Source organism: Mobula hypostoma, chromosome 3 (assembly GCF_963921235.1).
Source record: "Mobula hypostoma chromosome 3, sMobHyp1.1, whole genome shotgun sequence".
Taxonomy (NCBI): domain Eukaryota; kingdom Metazoa; phylum Chordata; class Chondrichthyes; order Myliobatiformes; family Myliobatidae; genus Mobula; species Mobula hypostoma.
This window is the reverse complement of record NC_086099.1, coordinates 170,318,716-170,344,794: the sequence shown is the minus strand read 5'-3', so window position 1 is coordinate 170,344,794 and position 26,079 is coordinate 170,318,716. Positions and strand designations below refer to the sequence as shown.

The following is a 26,079-nucleotide window of genomic DNA, read 5'->3' as shown; positions in this document are numbered from 1 at the left end:
TTAAAAATTGTTCGTTCTAAGCCCGGTGTAGTGTAATGGCCAGGCAACGTGCATGTGACTGATGCTAGAAAATGTTCAGCAACATCGCCTGTCCCAATTAAGCAGTATAGTGTCCCAAATAAGCAAAGGGAATCCTTGCTATTTTGTCCATTTTTTTAAAGAGTTGTCCCAAATAGTTAGCTGCCCTGGTTAATTGGCCATCAGTTAATCAGAATCCACTGTATATGAACTTAAAGATGCAAGCACTAGACGTTTATGATTCAGTTTTTTTCTTGCTATGAATTTGAAATGTGCATTGTTTATTTGGGAGGAAATTGCATTATTACATGAATTTGGGTAAGATACCTGTGCACCTTTAAGTTCATAGATTAATGTTATTTTCTGATTTGAAATGTAGATTAGACTGTACATTATAACCAATGGGTGATCAGGAGTAGTGTTAATGAATATTTCTGCAGGATCTGAAGACCCTAATTGTTGTCTTGTAAGCATTTGGGCTAAACCTAGTCTCCAATAATAATGTTCTCACAATTAGCTAGGTAATATATAGAAACATAGAAAATAGGTGCAGGAGTAGGCCATTCGGCCCTTCGAGCCTGCACCGCCATTTATTATGATCATGGCTGATCATCCAACTCAGAACCCCGCCCCAGCCTTCCTTCCATACCCCCTGATCCCCGTAGCCACAAGGGCCATATCTAACTCCCTCTTAAATATAGCCAATGAACTGGCCTCAACTGTTTCCTGTGGCAGAGAATTCCACAGATTCACCACTCTCTGTGTGAAGAAGTTTTTCCTAATCTCGGTCCTAAAAGGCTTCCCCTTTATCCTCAAACTGTGACCCCTTGTTCTGGACTTCCCCAACATCGGGAACAATCTTCCTGCATCTAGCCTGTCCAATCCCTTTAGGATTTTATACGTTTCAATCAGATCCCCCCTCAATCTTCTAAATTCCAACGAGTACAAGCCCAGTTCATCCAGTCTTTCTTCATATGAAAGTCCTGCCATCCCAGGAATCAATCTGGTGAACCTTCTTTGTACTCCCTCTATGGCAAGGATGTCTTTCCTCAGATTAGGGGACCAAAACTGCACACAATACTCCAGGTGTGGTCTCACCAAGGCCTTGTACAACTGCAGTAGTACCTCCCTGCTCCTGTACTCGAATCCTCTCGCTATAAATGCCAGCATACCATTCGCCTTTTTCACCGCCTGCTGTACCTGCATGCCCACTTTCAATGACTGGTGTATAATGACACCCAGGTCTCGTTGCACCTCCCCTTTTCCTAATCGGCCACCATTCAGATAATAATCTGTTTTCCTATTTTTGCCACCAAAGTGGATAACTTCACATTTATCCACATTAAATTGCATCTGCCATGAATTTGCCCACTCACCCAACCTATCCAAGTCACCCTGCATCCTCTTAGCATCCTCCTCACTGCTAACACTGCCACCCAGCTTCGTGTCATCCGCAAACTTGGAGATGCTGCATTTAATTCCCTCATCCAAGTCATTAATATATATTGTAAACAACTGGGGTCCCAGCACTGAGCCTTGCGGTACCCCACTAGTCACCGCCTGCCATTCTGAAAAGGTCCCGTTTATTCCCACTCTTTGCTTCCTGTCTGCTAACCAATTCTCCATCCACATCAATACCTTACCCCCAATACTGTGTGCTTTAAGTTTGCACACTAATCTCCTGTGTGGGACCTTGTCAAAAGCCTTTTGAAAATCCAAATATACCACATCCACTGGTTCTCCCCTATCCACTTTACTAGTTACATCCTCAAAAAATTCTATGAGATTCATCAGACATGATTTTCCTTTCACAAATCCATGCTGACTTTGTCCGATGATTTCACCACTTTCCAAATGTGCTGTTATCACATCTTTGATAACTGACTCCCAGCAGTTTCCCCACCACCGACGTTAGGCTAACCGGTCTATAATTCCCCGGTTTCTCTCTCCCTCCTTTTTTAAAAAGTGGGGTTACATTAGCCACCCTCCAATCCTCAGGAACTAGTCCAGAATCTAAGGAGTTTTGAAAAATTATCACTAATGCATCCACTATTTCTTGGGCTACTTCCTTAAGCACTCTGGGATGCAGACCATCTGGCCCTGGGGATTTATCTGCCTTCAATCCCTTCAATTTACCTAACACCACTTCCCTACTAACAAGTATTTCGCTCAGTTCCTCCATCTCACTGGACCCTCTGTCCCCTACTATTTCTGGAAGATTATTTATGTCCTCCTTAGTGAAAACAGAACCAAAGTAATTATTCAATTGGTCTGCCATGTCCTTGCTCCCCATAATCAATTCACCTGTTTCTGTCTGTAGGGGACCTACATTTGTCTTTACCAGTCTTTTCCTTTTTACATATCTATAAAAGCTTTTACAGTCAGTATTATTGACTTCTTTGAAAAATGTATGGAAGCACAGTGGTACTGGAATGACATGCTATACAGTTGGATTCTCTTGGTCATCTATATTTGTGTCTATAATTATTTATGATTACATTATTTTAATAATTTGCAATATCCCTGACTTTATAGGGATATTGCATTCCTATAATGTGTTGTGATTTTTGCATAATGTAGAGCGGCGTCATTCACACATGCATCAAAAAACAGGAGTTGAAATAAAATAACTTCCTTGTTCTTTACATTTTTCCCACAAAATTTCATGAGATAACTTCCATTTGGTATCTCAAAATTTCAAGTAGTGATTTGTGAATTGTGTATGTGCAAACACCTGTTATCTGAATGGCTGTAACACAGGGATTTCCTTTCAGTTATAATGGATAAACTGTCACATTTTTTGCACTATTAGAGAGCTGCTTATTAATTGTTGTATATAGGGCTATGTGACCCAGAGGGGCATTTTGCACTCCCCTGCAATCTTGTCACTTGAGAGTTTCCTATTTGACCAGTGAATAACTGGAATAGCAAAGTATCTGGTTGCATAGAATTTCAAACTGCCCTGTGACCTTTTCCACCATCAAGGACAAAAATAGTAGTTTATATATGATCACCCTCCCAAAGTTGTGCACTTGGAAACATATCAATCATTCCTGCATTAATGTGTCCAAACCCTGGAACCCTACCCAACGCCATTGTCAAAGACATGCTCACCATATGGACTGCAGCAATTTTAAGATAGTGACTTGCATCCTGATAATTTAATAAATCTCTGTAAAGAGATCTCATAAGGATTGAATGATTCAAATTTTCTTTTAATGTATAACTGACCCAAAAATTACTATTGATATTGGATGATGGTCTGTATTGGAAACTTGGTTTTGATACAGATATTAGAATCCTTTTATCAGTTATATCTTCAATGTGTCATTCAATTGTTTGTACAACAGGACGAACAAAAATACTAAACGTTATTATATGTCTCTAGTTCTCTGTGGCAATGAATGACAAAAGAGTACAACCTTTTAATGAAAAGCTGAATTTTAAGCAAATAAATACCATGGAGAGAAATAAAGTAGGAGAAATAAGCAAGATTAGCTGGCAGTTTACAAAGGAACGAAATACAGAGTTGTAATTTCAAGTATCTCTAGAGAATTTTGTTTTAAATGCTATTTGAAATTGCATTAATGGTGATTATAAAAGTAATGTTTATTTTAATAATTCTGATTGATCTTTTCTTCCAGATGTAAAAGGTAGGCCCTGTGAAGATCATTGCATCTTACAGCATTCTAATAGGTAAGTGTCCGTGATGCCTTATCTTTGATAGAGAACTAAAGAATGCTTTACAATGTGCAATAATTTGACAATGTCTTCAATAGAGCAAATTTGTAAATGCAATGACAATTATATTATCTGAATGTTTGCCGTTTTTAAAGTTGTTCTTTGCAATGTTGTATTCTTTAGTGATTACTAAAGCTGCAGTTAAGTTGCTTGATGGAAATGCCATATATTGCAAACTGAGTAAAGTTATCTTTATACAGTGGCAATGTTTAACAGGCATTTTGGCACACATGAATAGGCAATAAATGGTGGGATGTAGGTGCTGGAGATGGTGTGTAAGAGAGCAGATGCCTCTTTGGGTATGCTGGATTCCTTGCTGGGTTGAAGGTGGTCCCTCCTTATTAGTTCTGCCTTCCAGTATTCATTCGGTGGAAGATCAGCTAAATTATTTTCGCTTGCCGCTGCAGCAGTGTGTGATGAGTTGTTGTTGCAGAAACATGGCTCTAGGACAACATTCCTTGCATCATCAGTCTACAGACCATGACACTCATTAACTTGGACTACATTTTTTTTATGACTATGTTTTTCTGCCATAGTAACTATATGTGCTCTGTGTGACTCTTGGTACTGTCTTGCATCTTGGCCTTGGAGGAATTCTGCTTCACTTGGCTGTATTCGTGTGTGGTTGAATGACAATAAAACTTGTACTTGAATGTGCAGGCAAATGGGATTAATTTGCCAATACTGGCTTAAGGGTCAGTCAGCATTGGCATCATAGGCTAAAAAGGCCTGTTCCTGTGATGGACAGTTTTATATGCATTAGTGTTTACCATCACAACTTCTTGGTAAATATTTTTGATCAGAATCAAAGATACTAAATTTTGGTCTCTTTCAGTGTTGATGTCCAATGATATGTATGTGAACAGATAGCAGCAGTTTATTTTTTCAATGTTCATACTTCTTTGATTTCATACTCTTATCTATTATTAATTTAACTCAGAATTGTGCCTGCTGTCTTAAGCACTTCTCAACTGCCCAGCAACTTTAGAATAATCCCATAGCCTTAACTTTAAATTTGCCAGTATATTTCCTATCTCCCTATATCCAGTCTCGAAGCACATCTTGTCCATGAGACCTCCCACCTTTGACACAGCAGTATTCTACAGAATTGGTAATTTGCTGATCATCTAGCCCACCTTTGCTAGGTTCCAAGCTAACTGATATTATTTATGGCTCTTGACTGCTGTTTCTCCATAAATTTGTCCTGGCCGAAACCCTTTTTTAAAGAAAAACAATTCAACCTCTCCACACTGTCAAACCGCTGTCTCATCTTAAGTCACCTTTGCCTCAGAATATGAATGTTTTACAGCTTTTTTGCAGTGACCATTTTGCTGGGAGCTGCTTTATTTGAATACTTTTAGGTCAGACTTTCATCTCTATCATCATTTGAATGCATGTAATTGTGACATGGGTGATCTATCCTTGGTAGTCTTTATTGTGGTTACTCAATCACTTGGCTCTGACATCCCTCCATTGTTGTTGAGCTGACTGAAATCACATTCTATTTCAAATGAAAAGCCAAGAATCATCTGCAATAGTTATCTTTCCACAACCACATCTGTACCTCAGTTTTCATCTATATACAGTGAACCCTCTGCAACAACGTTTTGTTAAGTTTGCATGTGTGTGCAATACCTATTTCTTGTGTTTAAGTTGTCAGACTGCTCTCTGAAAAAGTATTCCTACAAAAAACAGGCAAACTTGTTTTCAGTCCCTGCTACAAGTTCTATTCTCAAGTTACACTCGCTGGTCTTAAAGTGAAAACTTGTTTATGTAGCTTTCTCTGAGACAGTTTTGGGCTACATGCTTTCATTATCACCATTGCTGCAACTTTCCATCTGCATAACATCAGCTAACTCCACCTCTGGCTTGGATCATCTGTTGCTGAATTTCTCACCCATGCCATTGTTACCTGCACATTTGCCTATTCCGAAGCAATTCTTTTCTTTTGTAAAGTTGAGGTCATCCATAACTCCCTTCTATCTCTATACTTGTAGCAAGTTCCATTTGCGTTACCCCTGCTTTTACTGATGCACATTGATTCCCATCTGTCCTTGTATGTTTTTGTATTGCCTGTTGACTTCACTCTTTTCTAACTCTGTAAATTCTAAACTTGAAATAGTTGTATTCCTAAAATTCTGGCCATTTATGTATGACTGTAAATGCATTCAGCTGCTTCCTCTTTTCCCAATTCCTCTGTCTCCGCTGCATCTGCTTTGAGGATGAGGCTTTTCAATCTAGAATGAAGGAGATGTCCTCTTTTTTTCAAAGACAGGGGCTTCCCTTCCTCTACCATCAACGTTGCTCTCAACCACATCTCTTCCATTCCACGCACGTCTGCTTCTGTCGCCCTACCAACGATAGGGTTCCTCTTGTCCTTACCTACTACCTCATCAGCCTCCATGTCCAGCACATAATTCTCCAAAACTTCCACCATCCCACGCCACCAAGCGCATCTTTCCTTTCTCCTCGCCCCCTCCCACATTCTCCTTTTTGTAGGGATTGCTCCCTTGTCCATTCATCCCTCCCTACTGATCTCCCTCCTGGCACTTATCCTTGCAAGCAGAACAAGTGCTACACCTGCCTCTACACCTCTTCCCTCATTACCATTCAGCGTCCCCACCAATCCTTCCAGGTAAGTTGACACTTCACCTGTGAGTCTGTTGAGGTCACATACTGTGTCCGGTGCTCCTGGTGTGGCCTCCCGTATATCGATGAGACCTGATGCAGATTGGGAGACCACTTTGAAGAGCATCTACACTCCATCCGCCAGAACAAGTGGGATCTCCCAGTGGCCACCCATTTTAATTCCACTTCCCATTCCGATATGTCAGTCTATGGCCTCCTCCGATGTTGGGATAAGGCCACACTTGGGTTGGAAGAACAACACGTTATATTCTGTTTGGGTAGCTTCCAACCTGATGGCATGAACATCGATTTCTCAAACTTCCAGTAATGTTCCCTCCATTTCACATCTCTCATGTTAACTCCTTGCCTGCCCCTCCCCTCCCTTTTTTCTTTCTGCCATGATCTTCTGTCTCTTCCACCATTCAACTTCCTAGCTCTTTGCTTCACCCCGCCCCCCCAGGTTACACCTATCACTTGACGCGTCTCTCTCTCTCTCTCTCTCTCCCTCCCTCCCCACCTTTCAAATCTACTCCTCAGTTTTTTTTTCTCTAGTCCTGCTGAAGGGTTTTGGCCCGAAACGTTGACTGTACTTTATTCCATAGATGCTGCTTGGCCTGCTGAGTTCCTCCAGCATTTTGTGTGTGTTGCTCGGATTTCCAGCATCTGCAGATTTTCTCTTGTTTGTGAGCTGCCTACAATCTATGCTTTGGAATTCACTGTATTTGTTAAAATTACTGCAAAATGCCGGAAAGTTTGACCTAGCTGTAAGACTGAGATGAAGAACAGTGAAAGGGAAAACAAGCACTATTGAAATTATGAAAGTGTAGGTAAATAAAGCTCATTTTGATTTCTTCTTTAAGATTCAAATGATTTTTTTTCCAATTGTAATAGGTTATGTGTTATCACAGTGGCAGAATCTCACCCAGTGTTACAAAGTGCCAGAAAAATAAAAAGTATTAGCTACCAAATCAGTGCCAACTGCAGTCGATTACAAAACAAGGTCTCAGGAAAATCTAAACGGGTGAGTTACCTGCTTTTTATTTGAAAAAGAATTTCACAATGTATATTGTATACATTTCTCTGACATTAAATGTACCTATTGAATCCCCTCTTTGGTTTAAAAAAGCATAAAGAATGTAACACTGACACAATGTTTTCTTGCAGATGAAATTTATTATTTTACAACCACCTTTTCAGACAAAAATCACCTTATTGTTTACCTCCAGTACAAACAGTGACTTAGTGTAACAAAGGAAAAGGCCTATACTGTTTCAGTGGTTATTAGATCATCTAAATTTAGGAAGATTGCCATATGAGAAATTGGAGGAAATATTAACTGTTATTTACCAAAAGTATTGCAGTGTAACTTAGATCTGGTCCTGGATATTTTACATCACCATCATCTCTTCCTTGTTTTAGTGTAATTTTCTTTCTTCATTTGATGTGTATATGTGAACATTCATGTTTGCCTCAAAACTAATTGCAATGTCTGTCCTCTATTTTTTTGTGAAAAATAGCTAATAAGTGATGTCATTGGTTTTTAAGCGACCCATCATTCCACTCGAGCATCTGTATTATCCAAAACTTAGCTGGCCCAGTTTTTCCAGGCTAATTATTTTATATTGGCCTATGATTCATAACAGCAAGATATTTCATCAAATGTTTTTTGATAGATTTGATCCTCCTGAATGCAAATTTTGACATTTTCTATACCACCAATTTTAGTAACACTTTGTCTTCAATATCACCTATTCATTGTGTGTGTGTTTACTCAGCAATGTCCAATAATGTACTCCAGCGTGAGTTACTTTGTTTGCACCACCCGTTTCTGAGCAGTAGACTCCATTTAACACTTGGAATACGAATGTAAGTACTGTTGCTGTTAGAGCAGTTCAGAAGTTGAATATCATGTTGCAAGTGACTCACTTCCTGAGTTCCTAAATAATTTTCTCCTTCAATTCAGAAGTATATTGAAATAATTTCCATTTATATGATTCAGTACAGTTCCAACAACAGTTGGAGAAAGTGGCTGTCCAAACCCTGAACAATAAATGCCATCCTTCCCAATGATGACCATACAGTGTATATACATAGGACAAAATTGTTAAAAGTGTACATTTTGTTGGTGAGACCAAACCTGTTGTACCTACACTTTTGGTAATTTATTTAGAGAGTAGAGGGTAATTATCGGTAGATATACTTGAATGGGGCCAGTTTAATGAAGTTTTACCATGTCGATTGATGCAATGAAGAGCTTATGAGATTGCAACACACATCAAAGTTGCTGGTGAACGCAGCAGGCCAAGCAGCATCTGTAGGAAGAGGTGCAGTCGACGTTTCAGGCCGAGACCCTTCGTCAGGACTAACTGAAGGAAGAGTGAGTAAGGGATTTGAAAGTTGGAGGGATGGAGCCAAGAGCTGGACAGGTGATAGGCAAAAGGGGATACGAGAGGATCATGGGACAGGAGGTCCGGGAAGAAAGACAAGGGGGGGGGGTGACTCAGAGGATGGGCAAGAGGTATATTCAGAGGGACAGAGGGAGAAAAAGGAGAGTGAGAGAAAGAATGTGTGCATAAAAATGAGTAACAGATGGGGTACGAGGTGGAGGTGGGGCCTTAGCGGAAGTTAGAGAAGTCGATGTTCATGCCATCAGGTTGGAGGCTACCCAGACGGAATATAAGGTGTTGTTCCTCCAACCTGAGTGAGGCTTCATCTTTACAGTAGAGGAGGACGTGAATAGACATGTCAGAATGGGAATGGGATGTGGAATTAAAATGTGTGGCCACTGGGAGATCCTGCTTTCTCTGGCGGACAGAGCGTAGATGTTCAGCAAAGCGGTCTCCCAGTCTGCGTCGGGTCTCGCCAATATATAAAAGGCCCATCAGGAGCACCGGACGTAGTATATCACCCCAGTCGACTCACAGGTGAAGTGTTGCCTCACCTGGAAGGACTGTTTGGGGTCAGGGAGAGTGAGGAGGTGATAGAGAGGAGTTGCAGGCAGGTGGTCACGCCGGGGCAACGGGAGGCAGACAAGTGGGTCACGGTTAGGAGGGGGAAGGGGAAAAGTCAGGTAATAGGGAGTACCCCGGTGGCTGTGCCCCTTAACAACAGGTACTCCTGTTTGAGTACTGTTGGGGGGGACAGCTTAACCGGGGGAAGCAACAGTGATCGTGCCTCCGGCACAGAGTCTGGCCCTGTAGCTCAGAAGGGTAGGGAAAGGAAGAGGAGGGCAGTTGTGATAGGGGACTCAATAGTAAGGGGGTCAGATAGGCGATTCTGTGGACGCAGTCCAGAGACCCGGATGGTAGTTTGCCTCCCAGGTGCCAGGGTCCGGGATATTTCTGATCGTGTCCAAGATATCCTGAAGTGGGAGGGTGAGGAGCCAGAGGTCATGGTACATATAGGTACCAATGACATAGGTAGGAGAAGGGATGAGGTCCTGAAAGGAGAATATAGGGAGCTAGGAAGGGAATTGAGAAAAAGGACCGCAAAGGTAGTAATCTTGGGATTGCTGCCTGTGCCACGCGACAGTGAGAGTAGGAATGCGATGAGGTGGAGGATAAATGCGTGGCTGAGGGATTGGAGCAGGGGGCAGGGATTCAAGTTTTTGGATCATTGGGACCTCTTTTGGCGCAGGCGTGACCTGTACAAAAAGGACGGGTTACACTTGAATCCTAGGGGGACCAATATCCTGGCAGGGAGATTAGCGGGGGCTACTGAGGTGACTTTAAACTAGAATGGTTGGGGGGTGGGGATCAAATTAAAGAGGCTAGGCGTGAGGAGGTTAGTTCACAACAGGGGGATGGGAACCAGTGCAGAGAGACAGAGGGGTGTAAAGTGAGGGTAGAAGCAAAAAGTACTAAGGAGAAAAGTAATAGTGGCAGGCCGACAAATCCAGGGCAAGCATTAAAAAGGGCCACTTTTCAACATAATTGTATAAGGGCTAAGAGAGTTGTAAAAGAGCGCCTGAAGGCTTTGTGTGTCAATGCAAGGAACATTCGTAATAAGGTGGATGAATTGAAAGTGCAGATTGTTATTAATGATTATGATATAGTTGGGATCACAGAGACATGGCTCCAGGGTGACCAGGGATGGGAGCTCAACGTTCAGGGATATTCAATATTCAGGAGGGATAGACATGACGGAAGGGGAGGAGGGGTGGCATTGCTGGTTAAAGAAGAGATTAATGCAATAGAAAGGAAGGACATAAGCCGGGAAGATGTGGAATCGATATGGGTAGAGCTGCATAACACTAAGGGGCAGAAAACGCTGGTGGAAGTTGTGTACAGGCCACCTAACAGTAGTAGTGAGGTCGGGGATGGTATTAAACAGGAAATTAGAAATGTGTGCAATAAAGGAACAGCAGTTGTAATGGGTGACTTCAATCTACATGTAGATTGGGTGAACCAAATTGGTAAAGGTGCTGAGGAAGAGGATTTCTTGGAATGTATGCGGGATGGTTTTTTGAACCAACATGTCGAGGAACCAACTAGAGAGCAGGCTATTCTGGACTGGGTATTGAGCAATGAGGAAGGGTTAATTAGCAATCTTGTCGTGAGAGGCCCCTTGGGTAAGAGTGACCATAATATGGTGAAATTCTTCATTAAGATGGAGAGTGACATAGTTAATTCAGAAACAAAGGTTCTGAACTTAAAGAAGGGTAACTTTGAAGGTATGAGATGTGAATTAGCTAAGATAGACTGGCAAATGACACTTAAAGGATTGACGGTGGATATGCAATGGTAAGCATTTAAAGATTGCATGGATGAACTACAACAATTGTTCATCCCAGTTTGGCAAAAGAATAAATCAAGGAAGGTAGTGCACCCGTGGCTGACAAGAGAAATTACGGATCGTATCAATTCCAAAGAAGAAGCATACAAATTAGCCAGAAAAAGTGGCTCACCTGAGGACTGGGAGAAATTCAGAGTTCAGCAGAGGAGGACAAAGGGCTTTATTAGGAAGGGGAAAAAAGATTATGAGAGAAAACTGGCAGGGAACATAAAAACTGACTGTAAAAGCTGTTATAGATATGTAAAATAGAAAAGACTGTAGGTCCCCTACAGACAGAAACAGGTGAATTGATTATGGGGAGCAAGGACACGGCAGACCAATTGAATAATTACTTTGGTTCTGTCTTCACTAAGGAGGACATAAATAATCTTCCTGAAATAGTAGGGGACAGAGGGTCCAGTGAGATGGAGGAACTGAGCGAAATACATGTTAGTAGGGAAGTGGTGTTAGGTAAATTGAAGGGATTGAAGGCAGATAAATCCCCAGGGCCAGATGGTCTGCATCTTAGAGTGCTTAAGGAAGTAGCCCAAGAAATAGTGGATGCATTAGTGATAATTTTTCAAAACTCGTTAGATTCTGGACTAGTTCCTGAGGATTGGAGGGTGGCTAATGTAACTCCACTTTTTAAAAAAGGAGGGAGAGAGAAACCGGGGAATTATAGACCAATTAGCCTAACGTCGGTGGTGGGGAAACTGCTGGAGTCAGTTATCAAGGATGTGATAACAGCACATTTGGAAAGCGGTAAAATGATCAGACAAAGTCAGCATGGATTTGTGAAAGGAAAATCATGTCTGACGAATCTCATAGAATTTTTTGAGGATGTAACTAGTAGAGTGGATAGGAGAGAACCAGTGGATGTGGTATATTTAGATTTTCAAAAGGCTTTTGACAAGATCCCACACAAGAGATTAGTGTGCAAACTTAAAGCACACGGTATTGGGGGTAAGGTATTGGTGTGGGTGGAGAATTGGTTAGCAGACAGGAAGCAAAGAGTGGGAATAAACGGGACCTTTTCAGAATGGCAGGCGGTGACTAGTGGGGTACCGCAAGGCTCAGTGCTGGGACCCCAGTTGTTTACAATATATATTAATGACTTGGGTAAGGGAATTAAATGCAGCATCTCCAAGTTTGCGGATGACACGAAGCTGGGTGGCAGTGTTAGCAGTGAGGAGGATGCTAAGAGGATGCAGGGTGACTTGGATAGGTTGGGTGAGTGGGCAAACTCATGGCAGATGCAATTTAATGTGGATAAATGTGAAGTTATCCACTTTGGTGGCAAAAATAGGAAAACAGATTATTATCTGAATGGTGGCCGATTAGGAAAAGGGGAGGTGCAACGAGACCTGGGTGTCATTATATACCAGTCATTGAAAGTGGGCATGCAGGTACAGCAGGCGGTGAAAAAGGCGAATGGTATGCTGGCATTTATAGCGAGAGGATTCGAGTACAGGAGCAGGGAGGTACTACTGCAGTTGTACAAGGCCTTGGTGAGACCACACCTGGAGTATTGTGTGCAGTTTTGGTCCCCTAATCTGAGGAAAGACATCCTTGCCATAGAGGGAGTACAAAGAAGGTTCACCAGATTGAGTCCTGGGATGGCAGGACTTTCATATGAAGAAAGACTGGATGAACTGGGCTTGTACTTGTTGGAATTTAGAAGATTGAGGGGGGATCTGATTGAAACGTATAAGATCCTAAAGGGATTGGACAGGCTAGATGCAGGAAGATTGTCCCCGATGTTGGGGAAGTCCAGAACGAGGGGCCACAGTTTGAGGATAGAGGGGAAGCCTTTTAGGACCGAGATTAGGAAAAACTTCTTCACACAGAGAGTGGTGAATCTGTGGAATTCTCTGCCACAGGAAACAGTTGAGGCCAGTTCATTGGCTATATTTAAGAGGGAGTTAGATATGGCCCTTGTGGCTACGGGGGTCAGGGGGTATGGAGGGAAGGCTGGGGCGGGGTTCTGAGTTGGATGATCAGCCATGATCATGATAAATGGCGGTGCAGGCTCGAAGGGCCGAATGGCCTACTCCTGCACCTATTTTCTATGTTTCTATGTTTCTATGAATGGTGGTAAGGGAGGAAGTGTAAGGGCATGTGTAGCACTTGTTCCGCTTACACGGATAAGTGCCAGTAGGGAGATCAGTGGGGAGGGATGGGGGGGACGAATGGACAAGGGAGTTGTGTAGGGAGCGATCCCTGCGGAATGCAGAGAGAGGTGGGGAGGGAAAGATGTGCTTAGTGGTGGGATCCTGTTGGAGGTGGCGGAAGTTACGGAGAATAATATGTTGGACCTGGAGGCTGGTGGGGTGGTAGGTGAGGACCAGGGGAACCCTATTCATAGTGGGGTGGGGGGAGGATGGAATGAGAGCAGATGTACGTGAAATGGGGGAGATGCGTTTAAGAGCAGAGTTGATAGTGGAGGAAGGGAAGCCCCTTTCTTTAAAAAAGGAAGACATCTCCCTCGTCCTTGGATGAAAAGCCTTAACCTGAGAGCAGATACGGCGGAGATGGAGGAATTGCGAGAAGGGGATGGCGTTTTTGCAAGAGACAGGGTGAGAAGAGGAATAGTCCAGATAGCTGTGAGAGTCAGTAGGCTTATAGTAGACATCAGTGGATAAGCTGTCTCCAGAGACAGAGACAGAAAGATCTAGAAAGGGGAGGGAGGTGTCAGAAATGGACCAGGTAAACTTGAGGGCAGGGTGAAAGTTGGAGGCAAAGTTAATAAAGTCAACGAGTTCTGCATGCGTGCAGGAAGCAGCGCCAATGCAGTCGTTGATGTAGCGAAGGAAAAGTGGGGGACAAATACCAGAATAGGCACAGAACATAGATTGTTCCACAAACCCAACAAAAAGGCAGGCATAGCTATGACCCATACGGGTGCCCATAGCTACACCTTTAGTTTGGAGGAAGTGGGAGGAGCCAAAGGAGAAATTATTAAGAGTAAGGACTAATTCCGCTAGACGGAGCAGAGTGGTGGTAGAGGGGAACTGATTAGGTCTGGAATCCAAAAAGAAGCGTAGAGCTTTGAGACCTTCCTGATGGGGGATGGAAGTATATAAGGACTGGACATCCATGGTGAAAATAAAGTGGTGGGGGCCAGGGAACTTAAAATCATTGAAAAGTTTAAGAGCGTGAGAAGTGTCACGAACATAGGTCGGAAGGGATTGAACAAGGGGTGATAAAACAGTGTCGAGGTATGCAGAAATGAGTTTGGTGGGGCAGGAGCAAGCTGAGACAATAGGTCGGCTTACTATAAGCCTACTGACTCTCACAGCTATCTGGACTATTCCTCTTCTCACCCTGTCTCTTGCAAAAACGCCATCCCCTTCTCGCAATTCCTCCGTCTCCGCCGCATCTGCTCTCAGGATGAGGCTTTTCATTCTAGGACGAGGGAGATGCCTTCCTTTTTTAAAGAAAGGGGCCTCCCTTCCTCCACTATCAACTCTGCTCTTAAACGCATCTCCCCCATTTCACGTACATCTGCTCTCATTCCATCCTCCTGCCACTCCACTAGGAATAGGGTTCCCCTGGTCCTCACCTACCACCCCACCAGCCTCCGGGTCCAACATATTATTCTCCGTAACTTCCGCCACCTCCAACGGGATCCCACCACTTTCCCTCCCCACCTCTCTCTGCATTCCGCAGGGATCGCTCCCTACACAACTCCCTTGTCCATTTGTCCCCCCCATCCCTCCCCACTGACCTCCCTCCTGGCACTTATCCGTGTAAGCGGAACAAGTGCTACACATGCCCTTACACTTCCTCCCTTACCACCATTCAGGGCCCCAAACAGTCCTTCCAGGTGAGGCAACACTTCACCTGTGAGTCGACTGGGGTGATATACTGCGTCCGGTGCTCCCGATGTGGCCTTTTATATATTGGCGAGACCCGACGCAGACTGGGAGACCGCTTTGCTGAACATCTACGCTCTGTCCGCTAGAGAAAGCAGGATCTCCCAGTGGCCAAACATTTTAATTCCACATCCCATTCCCATTCTGATATGTCTATCCACAGCCTCCTCTACTGTAAAGATGAAGCTACACTCAGGTTGGAGGAACAACACCTTATATTCCGTCTGGGTAGCCTCCAACCTGATGGCATGAACATCGACTTCTCTAACTTCCGCTAAGGCCCCACGTCCCCCTTGTACCCCATCTGTTACTCATTTTTATGCACACATTCTTTCTCTCACTCTCCTTTTTCTCCCTCTGTCCCTCTGAATATACCTCTTGCCCATCTTCTGGGTCCCCCCCCTTGTCTTTCTTCCCGGACCTCCTGTCCCATGATCCTCTCGTATCCCCTTTTGCCTATCACCTGTCCAGCTCTTGGCTCTATCCCTCCCCCTCCTGTCTTCTCCTATCATTTTGGATCTCCCCCTCCCCCTCCAACTTTCAAATCCCTTACTCACTCTTCCTTCAGTTAGTCCTGACGAAGGGTCTTGGCCTGAAACGTCGACTGCACCTCTTCCTAGAGATGCTGCCTGGCCTGCTGCGTTCACCAGCAACTTTGATGTGTGTTGCTTGAATTTCCAGCATCTGCAAAATTCCTGTTGTTAGCTTATGAGATTGAGCAGGTTGAGCCTATGCTCATTGGAGATACAATATTGAAACATAAGTTTCTTTGGGTGCTTTGCAAGGTAGATATAGACTATAGAGGATGTTTTTGCTCATGGGGAAATTTAGAATTCGGGTCAAAGTTTCAGAATAGGGGGGTCACCCATTTAAGACAATGAAGAGCCATTCCTTCAGACATGAATCTTTGAAATTCACTATCCTTGATACTGAATTGTTGAATATATTCAGGGAAAGATGGTCAGATTCTTGGACTATAGGTGAGTTTTATGATTACGTGCAATTGTGTAAAAGTCAAGTTGAGGCCAAAATCAGATCAGGTCAGCAAAGTAAATGAGGACTCTTGCCTTGTGCTCTTGCAATCCATAAAGGAATGTGTTTTTAAAAAAAAAATTAATACTCATTTTTTTTATAGTACCTTAATATACCATATTGTACTTCACAATAGTATTATCAAACAAAGCAAGCCACATAATGAGATATGATCAGAATCTTAGTTAAAGGAGAGGATTAGAGAGGAAACTCCATGGTATGGTCTTTTCAATTGCCAGTGGTGGAAGGGTTAAATACAGGGAGGAGTGAAGATGAGAAATGGATAAGTATGTGTCTTGGGTGTCATTTTGGCTGTAAGGTTTCAGCTTTGGATTTAATTACCCAACATTAATTTTAGCAATCACCAACTGTGCATATTTGCTTCTTGTTAACTGCTTCTCATGGAAACGAATAAACATAGTATGGAAACAGAGCCTTTTGGTCAACCGAGTCTGCATGGGCCATCAGCCAACCATTTACACTGATAGTACATTCATTCATTAATTCTTCTCCACGGTCTCATTAACTCCCCTAGTTTCTACTCTGCTACACACTAGAGGCAATTTACAGTTGCTAATTAACCTACCAGCCCACTTGACTTCGGGATGTGGGAGGAAATTGGAGAATATGCAGGAAAACCACAGTCACAGGAAGACTCTGCAGACTTGACTCAGACAGTAACTGCAGTTAGAATTGAACCAAAGTCCCCACTGCTGTGAGACAGCAATTCTACCAATGTGTCAGCCACTGTTGGCTTTGCCTGTTTTAATCTGATGTTGCTGGATTGTGAAAGTACTTAGTTTGGTTGCTATGTGGATTGGGAATTATTTGTTGCAAAAACCTGTAACTCTGGTTTAGTGATATTAGTCCAGTTTTTAAACTGGGAGGTCACAGATTCGTACTCTACTCAGTAAGAGTGCAATGGCACTTCTTTCCAATACTAAGGAAGTCATAATTGTGGAAATGCCATATTTTTCAGGTTTGTCTTTAATCCAGCCCCCACCTTCAATAAATCTGCCAACTCCAGTAGATGGAAAAATGTATAGAGCTATTTTTAAGGAAAACAGGAAATATCAATATTTAATTTGTGGAACCATACTATATGCAAATTCAATAAGGTTTCTTTATATGATGACTGATCCATTGGGTGTGAATTGTCCTAGATTATAAGGTATTCTATAGCCTCACAATATTTCACCAGTCTATATTTTTAGTACGCAATTGTGTTTTCAGACACATATGTTTAGATACCTTTACCGTAGTTAGTATTGGCATTATCTTTTAAATTAAATATTTTAAGCCATTGTTAAGACCATTTTATCAGTTGAAGCATAGAAAATGTTAAGGTGGATAGTATATATTTCCCTTGGTGAATGCAAACTATCTGTGCACATAACTTTCAGGGTGGACAATTCCTGACAGAACTTGCCCCATTGTGCAGAATAATGTGTGAAGATGGTGAGGAGTACACAATATACAGGTAAGGTATTTATTAAGATTTGTGAGTAGAATATCTAATGAATTTAATTTCACCAAGTAGATTTATACTTTTTGGAAGTAATTGCCAATTGTGTCACCTGTCATCCTAATTAGTTTTCATTCAGAAATCTTAAATCTTAAGTTAAAGGCAGTCAAGTGCCATAGATTTATAAAACAATGCAGCATGGACATAGGCCTTTTGATCCAATGAGTATATGCTGATCATGGTAACCACCCAGTTTTCAGTATTTGGCCCATATTCCTTTCCTCTAAACCCTGCCCCTTCATGTACCTGTCTCAACCTCTTCCTCTGGCAGCTCATTCCAGATACTCACCATTCACTGTGTGGAATAAGTTGCTACTCTAGCCCCTTTAAATCTTTCCCCTCTTAGCCTAGGTCCCTGGTTTCAGATTCCCTTACCCCAGGGAAAAGACTTGCCATCTGCCTTTGCGTTTCATAATTTTAAATATTTCTGTAAGGTTCCCCTTCATTTTCCTACATCTTAAGGAATAAAGACCTAGCTCGGCCAACCTCTCCAGATAATTCAGGCCCTTTAATCCTGGCAACATCTGTATGCTTTCCAGTTTAACTATGTCTTTCCTATAACAAAGTGACCAAAACTGTAAACAGTATTTCAAGTGCAACCTCACCAGTGACTTGTACAGCTAGATAACAATGTCCCAACTCTTATATTTGTTGCCCTGACTGATGAAGGCCAGCTTGCTAAATGCCTTTTACATTACCTTGTTTACCTTTGGTGCCACTCTTAACAAACTCTGCATTTAAATTCCTGGGTTCCCTACTGCTGTACTATTCATAGTACAAATCTCATGCTGATTTGACTTTACAAAATGCATCATCAGAATTAGTGTTGCTGAGATCTCTTAGTGCCCCTTAAACATAGAGCTATGACAGGGGCTGTACAAATAAAATATTCCACAGTTAACAAAGTGTCTTCTTTATTATAGCTGTATCAGAGGACGGTTATTGGAAGTAAATGAAAATATTCTCCAGCGGCCCAGCCTTCTACAAGAAAAGGTAAAATAAAAATGTATAAATTGATATTGTTTTACTTTATTTAATCTAACACTCTTTTTATTCTTTACCCTTAGCCTTCCACAGAAGGATATATTGCTGTTGTGTTACCCAAGTTTGAAGAAAGCAAAAGCATAACCCAAAATTTAATTAACCAGGAGATATATGAAGATGTAATTTTGAAGAGAGACAGTACGGCAGCAAAACAGTTAAATGCTGACCTCCGTGATCCTGTATCCCTTGATATAGCTTGAAGAACTGAAAGGCATGCAGGAGCTTTCTGAAACTGAAGTAATGACTTTGAAATCTTTTTGAAGCTTACTGCTTCTAAACGTGATAATTTGTTCCCATCGTGTATCGGAAGTGTACATCATTGTTCAGTGCATCACAGTATACGACTGTGCCTTCTGTAGAAAACAAAAATCTCCTAAATAATGGACTGATTATCTTGGGATTTAAACTTGCTTTCTGGCAACTCCCATTGATTCTAAATACATACATTTAGTTCTATTTATGTAGTATGAATTGGTCTTATTTACCCAATATTTAAATAGGAAAAATAATTGTTAATAGTTTATTAAGGCAAGTGTAAAAGGACTTACTAAGTCATGTTTGTAATTCCCACCCTCGAGCTCCTGTGCACACCAAGGCTCTGTCCTCAAGTTCCCTTGAAGCAAACTGAGTTTACTGAAATGATATTGTATGACGGTGAATTAAGAATGTAAGCAAAATAGCAAGAAAGAGTTGAGAATTAGCTTTATCACATGTACACTGAAACATAAAATCCACTGTTTTGCATCAATGACCAACACAAGCCAAGGATGTGCTGTGGCACCCCACAAGTTTTGCCATGCTTCTGGCACCAATATAGCTCACTAACCCTGCCTTTACAAAGTGGGAGGAAACCTACGAGGTCAAAGAAAGAATGCAAATTTCTTGCAGCAGCAGAAATGAAACCCGGTCAGTGATCACTAGCACTGTAAATCAATTCAGAATCAGGTTTAATATCACTGGCATATGTCATGAAATTTGTTGTTAAATGGCAGCAGTACAATTCAATATATAATAAAAACTGTAAATTACAGTAAGTGTGTGTATTTATTAAATTAGTGCAAAAAATATGGGTAAAAAAGTGAGGTAGTGTTTGTGGGTTCAATGTCCATTCAGAAATCTGATGGCAGCGGGGAAGAAGCTGTTCCTGAATCATTGCGTGCGTGCATTCAGGCTCCTATATCTCTTCTCTGATGGTAGCAATGAAAATGGGGCATGTCCTGGGCAAAGGGGGGCCTTTTTAAGGTATCCTTTCTTGGAGATGTCCTGGTTGTTGGGGAGGCTAGTGCCCATGATGGAGGTGATTGAGATTACAACTTTGAACAGCTTATTTTGGATCCTGTGCAGTGTTTCTCTGCACCTCTCCCAACCCTGACAGTGATGCAGCCAGTTAGAATGCTCTCCGTCGTACATCTGCAGAAGTTTGCAAGTGGCTTTGGTGACATAGCGAATCTCCTCAAACTCCTAGTGAAATGTATCCGTTGTTGTGCTTTCTTTGTAACTGCATCGAGATGTTGGTCCTCGGATAGGTCCTCAGATATTGACACCTGGCAACTTGAACTGTTCACTTCTGATCCTTCTGAGGACTGATGTGTGTTTCCTCGTCTTACCTTGTCTACACTAACTGTTATGCTACCATGTCATCTATTAGGTGGTGTGTAAAACCTGCTCGTAGAGCACCACTCTATATCTGGATTAACAAACCTTGGTTGTAATACAGTTAATAGGACAGTCCATCTGGGCTGCTCAGGATTTAATGACATAGTTCAGCCAGTTGTGCTTGTTTTCTTAATAGACAATGCTGCAAAACTATCAATAGGTATGTATCAATTATTTATTATCATGATCCTTTTTTACTTTGGTGTTATTCAGTTTAGTATTGTAAAGGTGATGTGCCTTTGACTCCAGTTTCTTTTAAAGGAAAGCTTTGAACATGTAAAATAAACCCACCTAAGTTCACTGATGACATTTGAGAAGCCCCTGGCCTCTTTGCCCAGTCTACCCATCCACTCCAGTGCAACATTAACTTTAATGATTCTCTGATATTGTTTACAAAACAGTCAGTGGAATGGCTTCATACAAAAGCCAATACCATCTTGAGGCCAATAGGAACAGATTACAAATCATTTGCCAGGTCCACCAACATCCTTAACCCCAATCATGCCTGGGCAAAGTATCTACAGAGCTAGTGGGGAGGAAAAACATGGAACTACACCCCTCAGCCTGGACTTGGAGACAAACCAAAGGCGTATTTAACCCTTATGTCTCAAAATATGACAGGATTGTGCATGTATATGGTTAATCCACCTGCAAACATGCAGGAACATTTTATACGCAATTAATATTGTTTCTCCTCCTTCACAATTACTGGTCTTTGACCATGGGGGATAAGCTGTAAACATGTGAGCTGGTCAGTAAGTGAATGAGAGCAGTTAAGAATGTTAAACTTTGTGAAACGCAGAGCTGGAAGATCTGCCCCGAAGCTCAGGCAGGGCACGTCCTCTATATTCTAAGGAAGAAAAGCTGACCTGATATCACAGACTAATAGAAACAGAGTCTTCACTGACAAAGGAGATGTATTTGTATGATGACTATTCCATGTATCTAACTAACTTAAACTGCATTGAGTAATCAGGTCTTTCCCTTGTATCCTTAAAACATTTTGTAGCTGATGTAATTCTAGTTTTTTAAAAATAGAAAATGCTGAAAATAATCGCCAGTTCATGCAGCACCTGTGGAGTGAGGGATAAATTCCAGTACAAGTTACAACAGGTATGGATGTCACAGACTGTTAGAAACAGAGAAATAGTTACCTGAAGTTGTTGAATCGAACATTAAGACCGAAAGGCTAGCGTATGCCAAGATGGAAGATGAGGTGCTGTTCCTCAAACAAACATGGATCTTCATTGCAACAGTGCAGGATTTTGTTAGTAGGATGAAATCTATAATATTTACCCAGATTAACGAATGGACACAAGCTAATGTAGAATCCCAGTTACACTGAGTGCCCGTTTTACTGTTGTATTCGTTGCACAAAAATTATGCAATTTGGAGAAATATAATGGGCCAACATCTTCATTATTTATCAAAGCACCTGAACAATCAGCAGGTTCTGAAACAATGTAGAAATAAAATTCATTTTAAATGCTGTTTTTTCAGTGTTGGACTTTTTAAAAAAAACTGTTCCTGATGGAGATTGGGATGTCCCAAAAAATAGGAATTGCTGGTTGATCATAATTAATCTTTACTTCATGAGAAACTAATTGTCTTTGCATTGGGATGTGATTAATGCTGAATAATATTTTTAAAATGTAAAGTGGAATAAGAGCAATAAAAACTGGCAAGAATTTCATGAACGGTTTGGCATTACTTTTTCAAACAGTTACTTAATTTAAAGGTTGATGAATTGTGGTGTCAATACTTGAGTAAGACGTTCTGCTAAATGGTTGTCTATTGGTGGATCCTCGGGTGGCTGTAGATTGGTTGATGGGCAAGCATTAAATTCCAAAACTTCCAAAAAACTCTTTGAGTCATTTATTTAGTAGGACTAAGGGAAACTGGTAACAATTCCTCAACTTCTTGGTACTAGTGTGAACAAGTAATTTTGATGTGCATAGAGAGCTGAAAGTTTTCACTGACAAAGGAGATGTATTTTTATGATGATTATTCCATGTGTCAAACTGTAACTTAAATTGCATTGAGTAACCTTAAAACATTTTGCAGCTGATGTAATTCTAGTTTTTGAAAACTAAAATTGCTGAAAATAATCACCAGCTCATGCAGCACCTGTGGAGTGAGGGAAAAGTTCTATTACAAGTTACAATAGGTAAGTAAGATCAAAAATAGCTATTTTTCATGTAAGCTGCTTTACTATGACTACAGTAAAATTGGAACAATTGTGACATTCTGAAAATATCAGTACTGTAAATCTAAAAGATAAATTATTTAGTATTTCAAGTTTGAGATAAATATATAATCATTGAAGCAAAGCTTATTGGTGGTCATGACATGAGATAGAAACAGATTTTTAAAAAATCTATTACATGACACATATGCATGTGAAGATCATTAAACAATACGCAAAGTAATGATGATTAATGAATTAGAATTTTATTTTAAAAAATATAATTTTTCATGTTAATTGTTAGAGAAATGTTTAAAAAACTGCCTTTACAGGTAATACAAATTCAGTCCAAGTACTTTACTAAATATTTCCAGCAATGCATACATCACATTCTAACCCCACTGCACTGCAGTATCAACATCACTAGAAAAAGTGAAATTAGGTACAGAGTTCATGTGGGAAGAGGAGATTCAAAGGGAAGAAGATAAAAGCTATCTGTTTAAAACTTGCGATCTGCTTGATGTACAAGTAGATTTTAACTTATCAAGCATTATGAAAAAATTTATTTTGATGCGGTGGGGAGGAAACAAATGAGATTGGAACCAAAGAAAATTTGAAAAATCCAATTATGTTTGGGCAAGTTTTACTAGGAAGTACACTGGATCTTCCTAGGAAATTTACATTTAGCAGCAGCAGAAACAACAGTGGTAAAAACTTGTTTGATTTCAATGTACCCAAATGAAAGTATACTACAATAACCTGCCTGCAAATATTATAATTTGGTTTAATTACCTTACACAACAGTAACATATGCTGTTGTATCCAATTTGGTTTTTGCACATTTATGATCCTAGCAGCATCAAAGGATTAATCACATCAGTAAGACATTCACAGAAAAGGTTTAGACATTAGCAGGCTAAAACAAAAACCCAGCATTAATACATTTCAGAGAAGATAACTAACCAAATTACCTATTTTCTTAATATTATTTAAATTAGTAGAGTTGGGGGAAAAATAATTGTTGTAGATCTTAAACATTCAAATCATGGTGGGCACATTGCTGCTATTTATATCTATAAGTACTATAAATGTCAGACATTAATTACTGTGTACTATGAACTAACAGACTTTACAGTACATCTGACAATGTATTGCGTTGCAACTACTCTAGAATTTCCCCCTTTATTTGCTCTCTAAGTATGTCAAATTTGCCATGTGCCTTTCCAGAGATTTCACTCCAAATGTATCTGTGTTCTTTGCCTCTAAGCTCTCGCCATTTGCAACCGTCTGCATTTGGTTACCTCTCCAGCTGTGGGGTGTGCCCAGAAATGTGTGATCTACTTTATACTGTAAAAGATAAATCATATTAGAACAGTACAGGATGATTCATAGAATGTAAAACATAAAATCACATTTAACAGATACAAAAGGAAATTTTCCCTATAGGCAAGTTGCAGCTGTATTTTCAAAATTACAATTTGTGTTATTAATGTAAATTTATCACATTATTTATCCAATAAAAGTGTAATGTACTGCATTGACATGGTGAGTGAACAGATTTTTACTTTAATCAATATAATTGGACCAAGAGCACTCATTATGTTCTCCAATCACCTTGACAAATGTTCTTTATTCAATCAACAGCTTTGTGCAATCATATAATTTAGTGCAGTTTAATTATATGCTAATCTGTTTTATAGAGGTGGTTATGAGTTGTATTCATTTAGGCCTTCCTTATTGTCAGTGACTAGAGTACTACCTGTTTATAATTATTGTACTTAGAAATTTACCAACAGAACTGGAACCTAAATCAGAGACTAAACCTAGTTAGATGACATTGAACTTCATTGCAAACACAATACAGTTTCTTTCCCCACCATGTTGTTTTTAAAAATTTCTTTCACTAAGTAATGAAATGATGGTAAACTATAAATTCATTCAGCTGTTTGGTTGGAATCATCGAGCTGTACAACACAGAGACAAGCCCTTTGCCCAACTTGTCCAAAGTGACCAGGCTGCCAAACTCAGCTAGTCCCATTTGCCAGTGATTGGCCTATTTCCCTCTAACACTTTTAAAAACATTTAGACAGGTACATGGATAGAAAAGCAATAATTGTACCACTTGTTCTGGCAGCTTTTTTCATGTATGCATCACCTTCATATAGAAAAAGTTGTCACTGAAGGGAAATCTTTTGCCTCTCACTATAAAACTGCGACCTGCATTATGGACTCCCCTGCACTGAGGAAAAGATTGTGGCCATTCACCTTATAAATGCCCAACTTGATTTTATAAACCTCTGAGGTCACCTCTTGGTATCCTGTGCTCCAGGGGAAAAAGTCCTAGCCTATCCAGCTTCTCCTTGTAACATAAACCCTCTAGTCCCAGTAATTTTTGGTCCACCCATTTCAGTTTAATGACATTCTTTGTATAGCAGGGTTATAGCAGTCCTCCATATCTATATCAACATGTACAGATGTAACATGACATCCCAACTCCTGCACTCGGTATCCTGAATGATGAAAACAAGCATTACAATCCCCATCTTCACATCCCTGTCAAAGTCCCCATCTAAAAGGAACCTGTTCTACAGCACCCTCCTAGGTCCTACCATTTATTGTGCAAAACCCTGCCATGGTTTGACTTCCTGAAATACAACACTTTTCATTTATCCTTTATTTCCCAATTTTAGTTAGTTTTCAGTTTATAGACCAATAGTTTTGCAAAATTATTAATTTTAAGATTCACTAGAAGACATGAGTTAGATAATCTTACCTTTTTTAACAGTTTGTAACAAAGTGAAAGAACCTTCATCAACACAGTCATCATGTTTATAGTCTCCTGAATGGAAGTGTCAACCTAGAAATATTGAAGAGTACAAGAATAACTCTACATCTACACTATTAGAATTTTTGTAATGAATTTGGTAATAATTAAAATTAATTACCCCCTTTTTCATTTCACAGCTAGTATATCCAAAAGTACTTACAATAAATATTACTAATTTTAGTCAACCCTCCCCTTGATAAACAGATTAAAGTTTCCTTTAAAAAATTCATATGTATATGTTATACTTTCAATAACAAATATCAAAGTTGTAAAGATTAGGAAAAATATAAGTTCACAGATTTGTAATTTGTTCCAGGATGCAACGTGCAAGGTTTTATTAAACTGTTATCAGACTGCAGTTACTTGCCCATGCCATGCTGAATACACCTTTGAAACTCATGATCTCTACGACCATGGTCAAGGGTAGCTGGTGCTTGGGAAAACCACCACCTATGTGTTCCTTCAAGTACACCTTGGGATGGCCAGGAACTGCTAATCACACCCAGATCCCAAAGTTAAATATATAAAAGACACAGTGCTGATGGCTTCTTTCAAAAGTGTGCTCTTAGATTTCAGAATTTTAATCTAAGGTGAAGGAAATTGTAGTTGGAGAATTCCAGGAGGGATGGGGTGGGGGAGTATGAGACAGTGAGATTCTGTAGCAAGCTGCTGTTGAAAGATGACTTGGTGATGAAATTCCCAGGGCCTGATGAGGTGCATCTCAGGCAACTATGGGAGGCAAGAAGGAGATAGCTAAGGCCCTGATGGAACTATT

At 40.7% G+C, this 26,079-nt stretch overlaps 2 protein-coding genes across 2 annotated transcripts in view; one reads left to right on the top strand and one right to left on the bottom strand.

Annotated features, from left to right (window-relative positions):
* abitram (actin binding transcription modulator) overlaps positions 1–19,670 on the top strand; it is a 28,048-nt gene extending 8,378 nt beyond the window's left edge. Inside the window, exons 2-6 of the mRNA XM_063044089.1 lie at positions 3,663–3,714; positions 7,279–7,408; positions 17,471–17,547; positions 18,516–18,585; positions 18,660–19,670. Coding sequence (XP_062900159.1) covers positions 3,663–3,714; positions 7,279–7,408; positions 17,471–17,547; positions 18,516–18,585; positions 18,660–18,836 — 506 coding nt within the window. The 3' untranslated portion in view covers positions 18,837–19,670. The remainder of the gene's footprint in view (positions 1–3,662; positions 3,715–7,278; positions 7,409–17,470; positions 17,548–18,515; positions 18,586–18,659) is intronic.
* A 144-nt stretch (positions 19,671–19,814) lies between these two features.
* ctnnal1 (catenin (cadherin-associated protein), alpha-like 1) overlaps positions 19,815–26,079 on the bottom strand; it is a 326,511-nt gene continuing 320,246 nt past the window's right edge. The window contains exons 18-19 of the mRNA XM_063044087.1: positions 25,251–25,334; positions 19,815–23,824 (exon numbers count right to left, since the gene is read on the bottom strand). Of these exons, the coding sequence (XP_062900157.1) occupies positions 23,660–23,824; positions 25,251–25,334 (249 nt within the window). The 3' untranslated portion in view covers positions 19,815–23,659. The remainder of the gene's footprint in view (positions 23,825–25,250; positions 25,335–26,079) is intronic.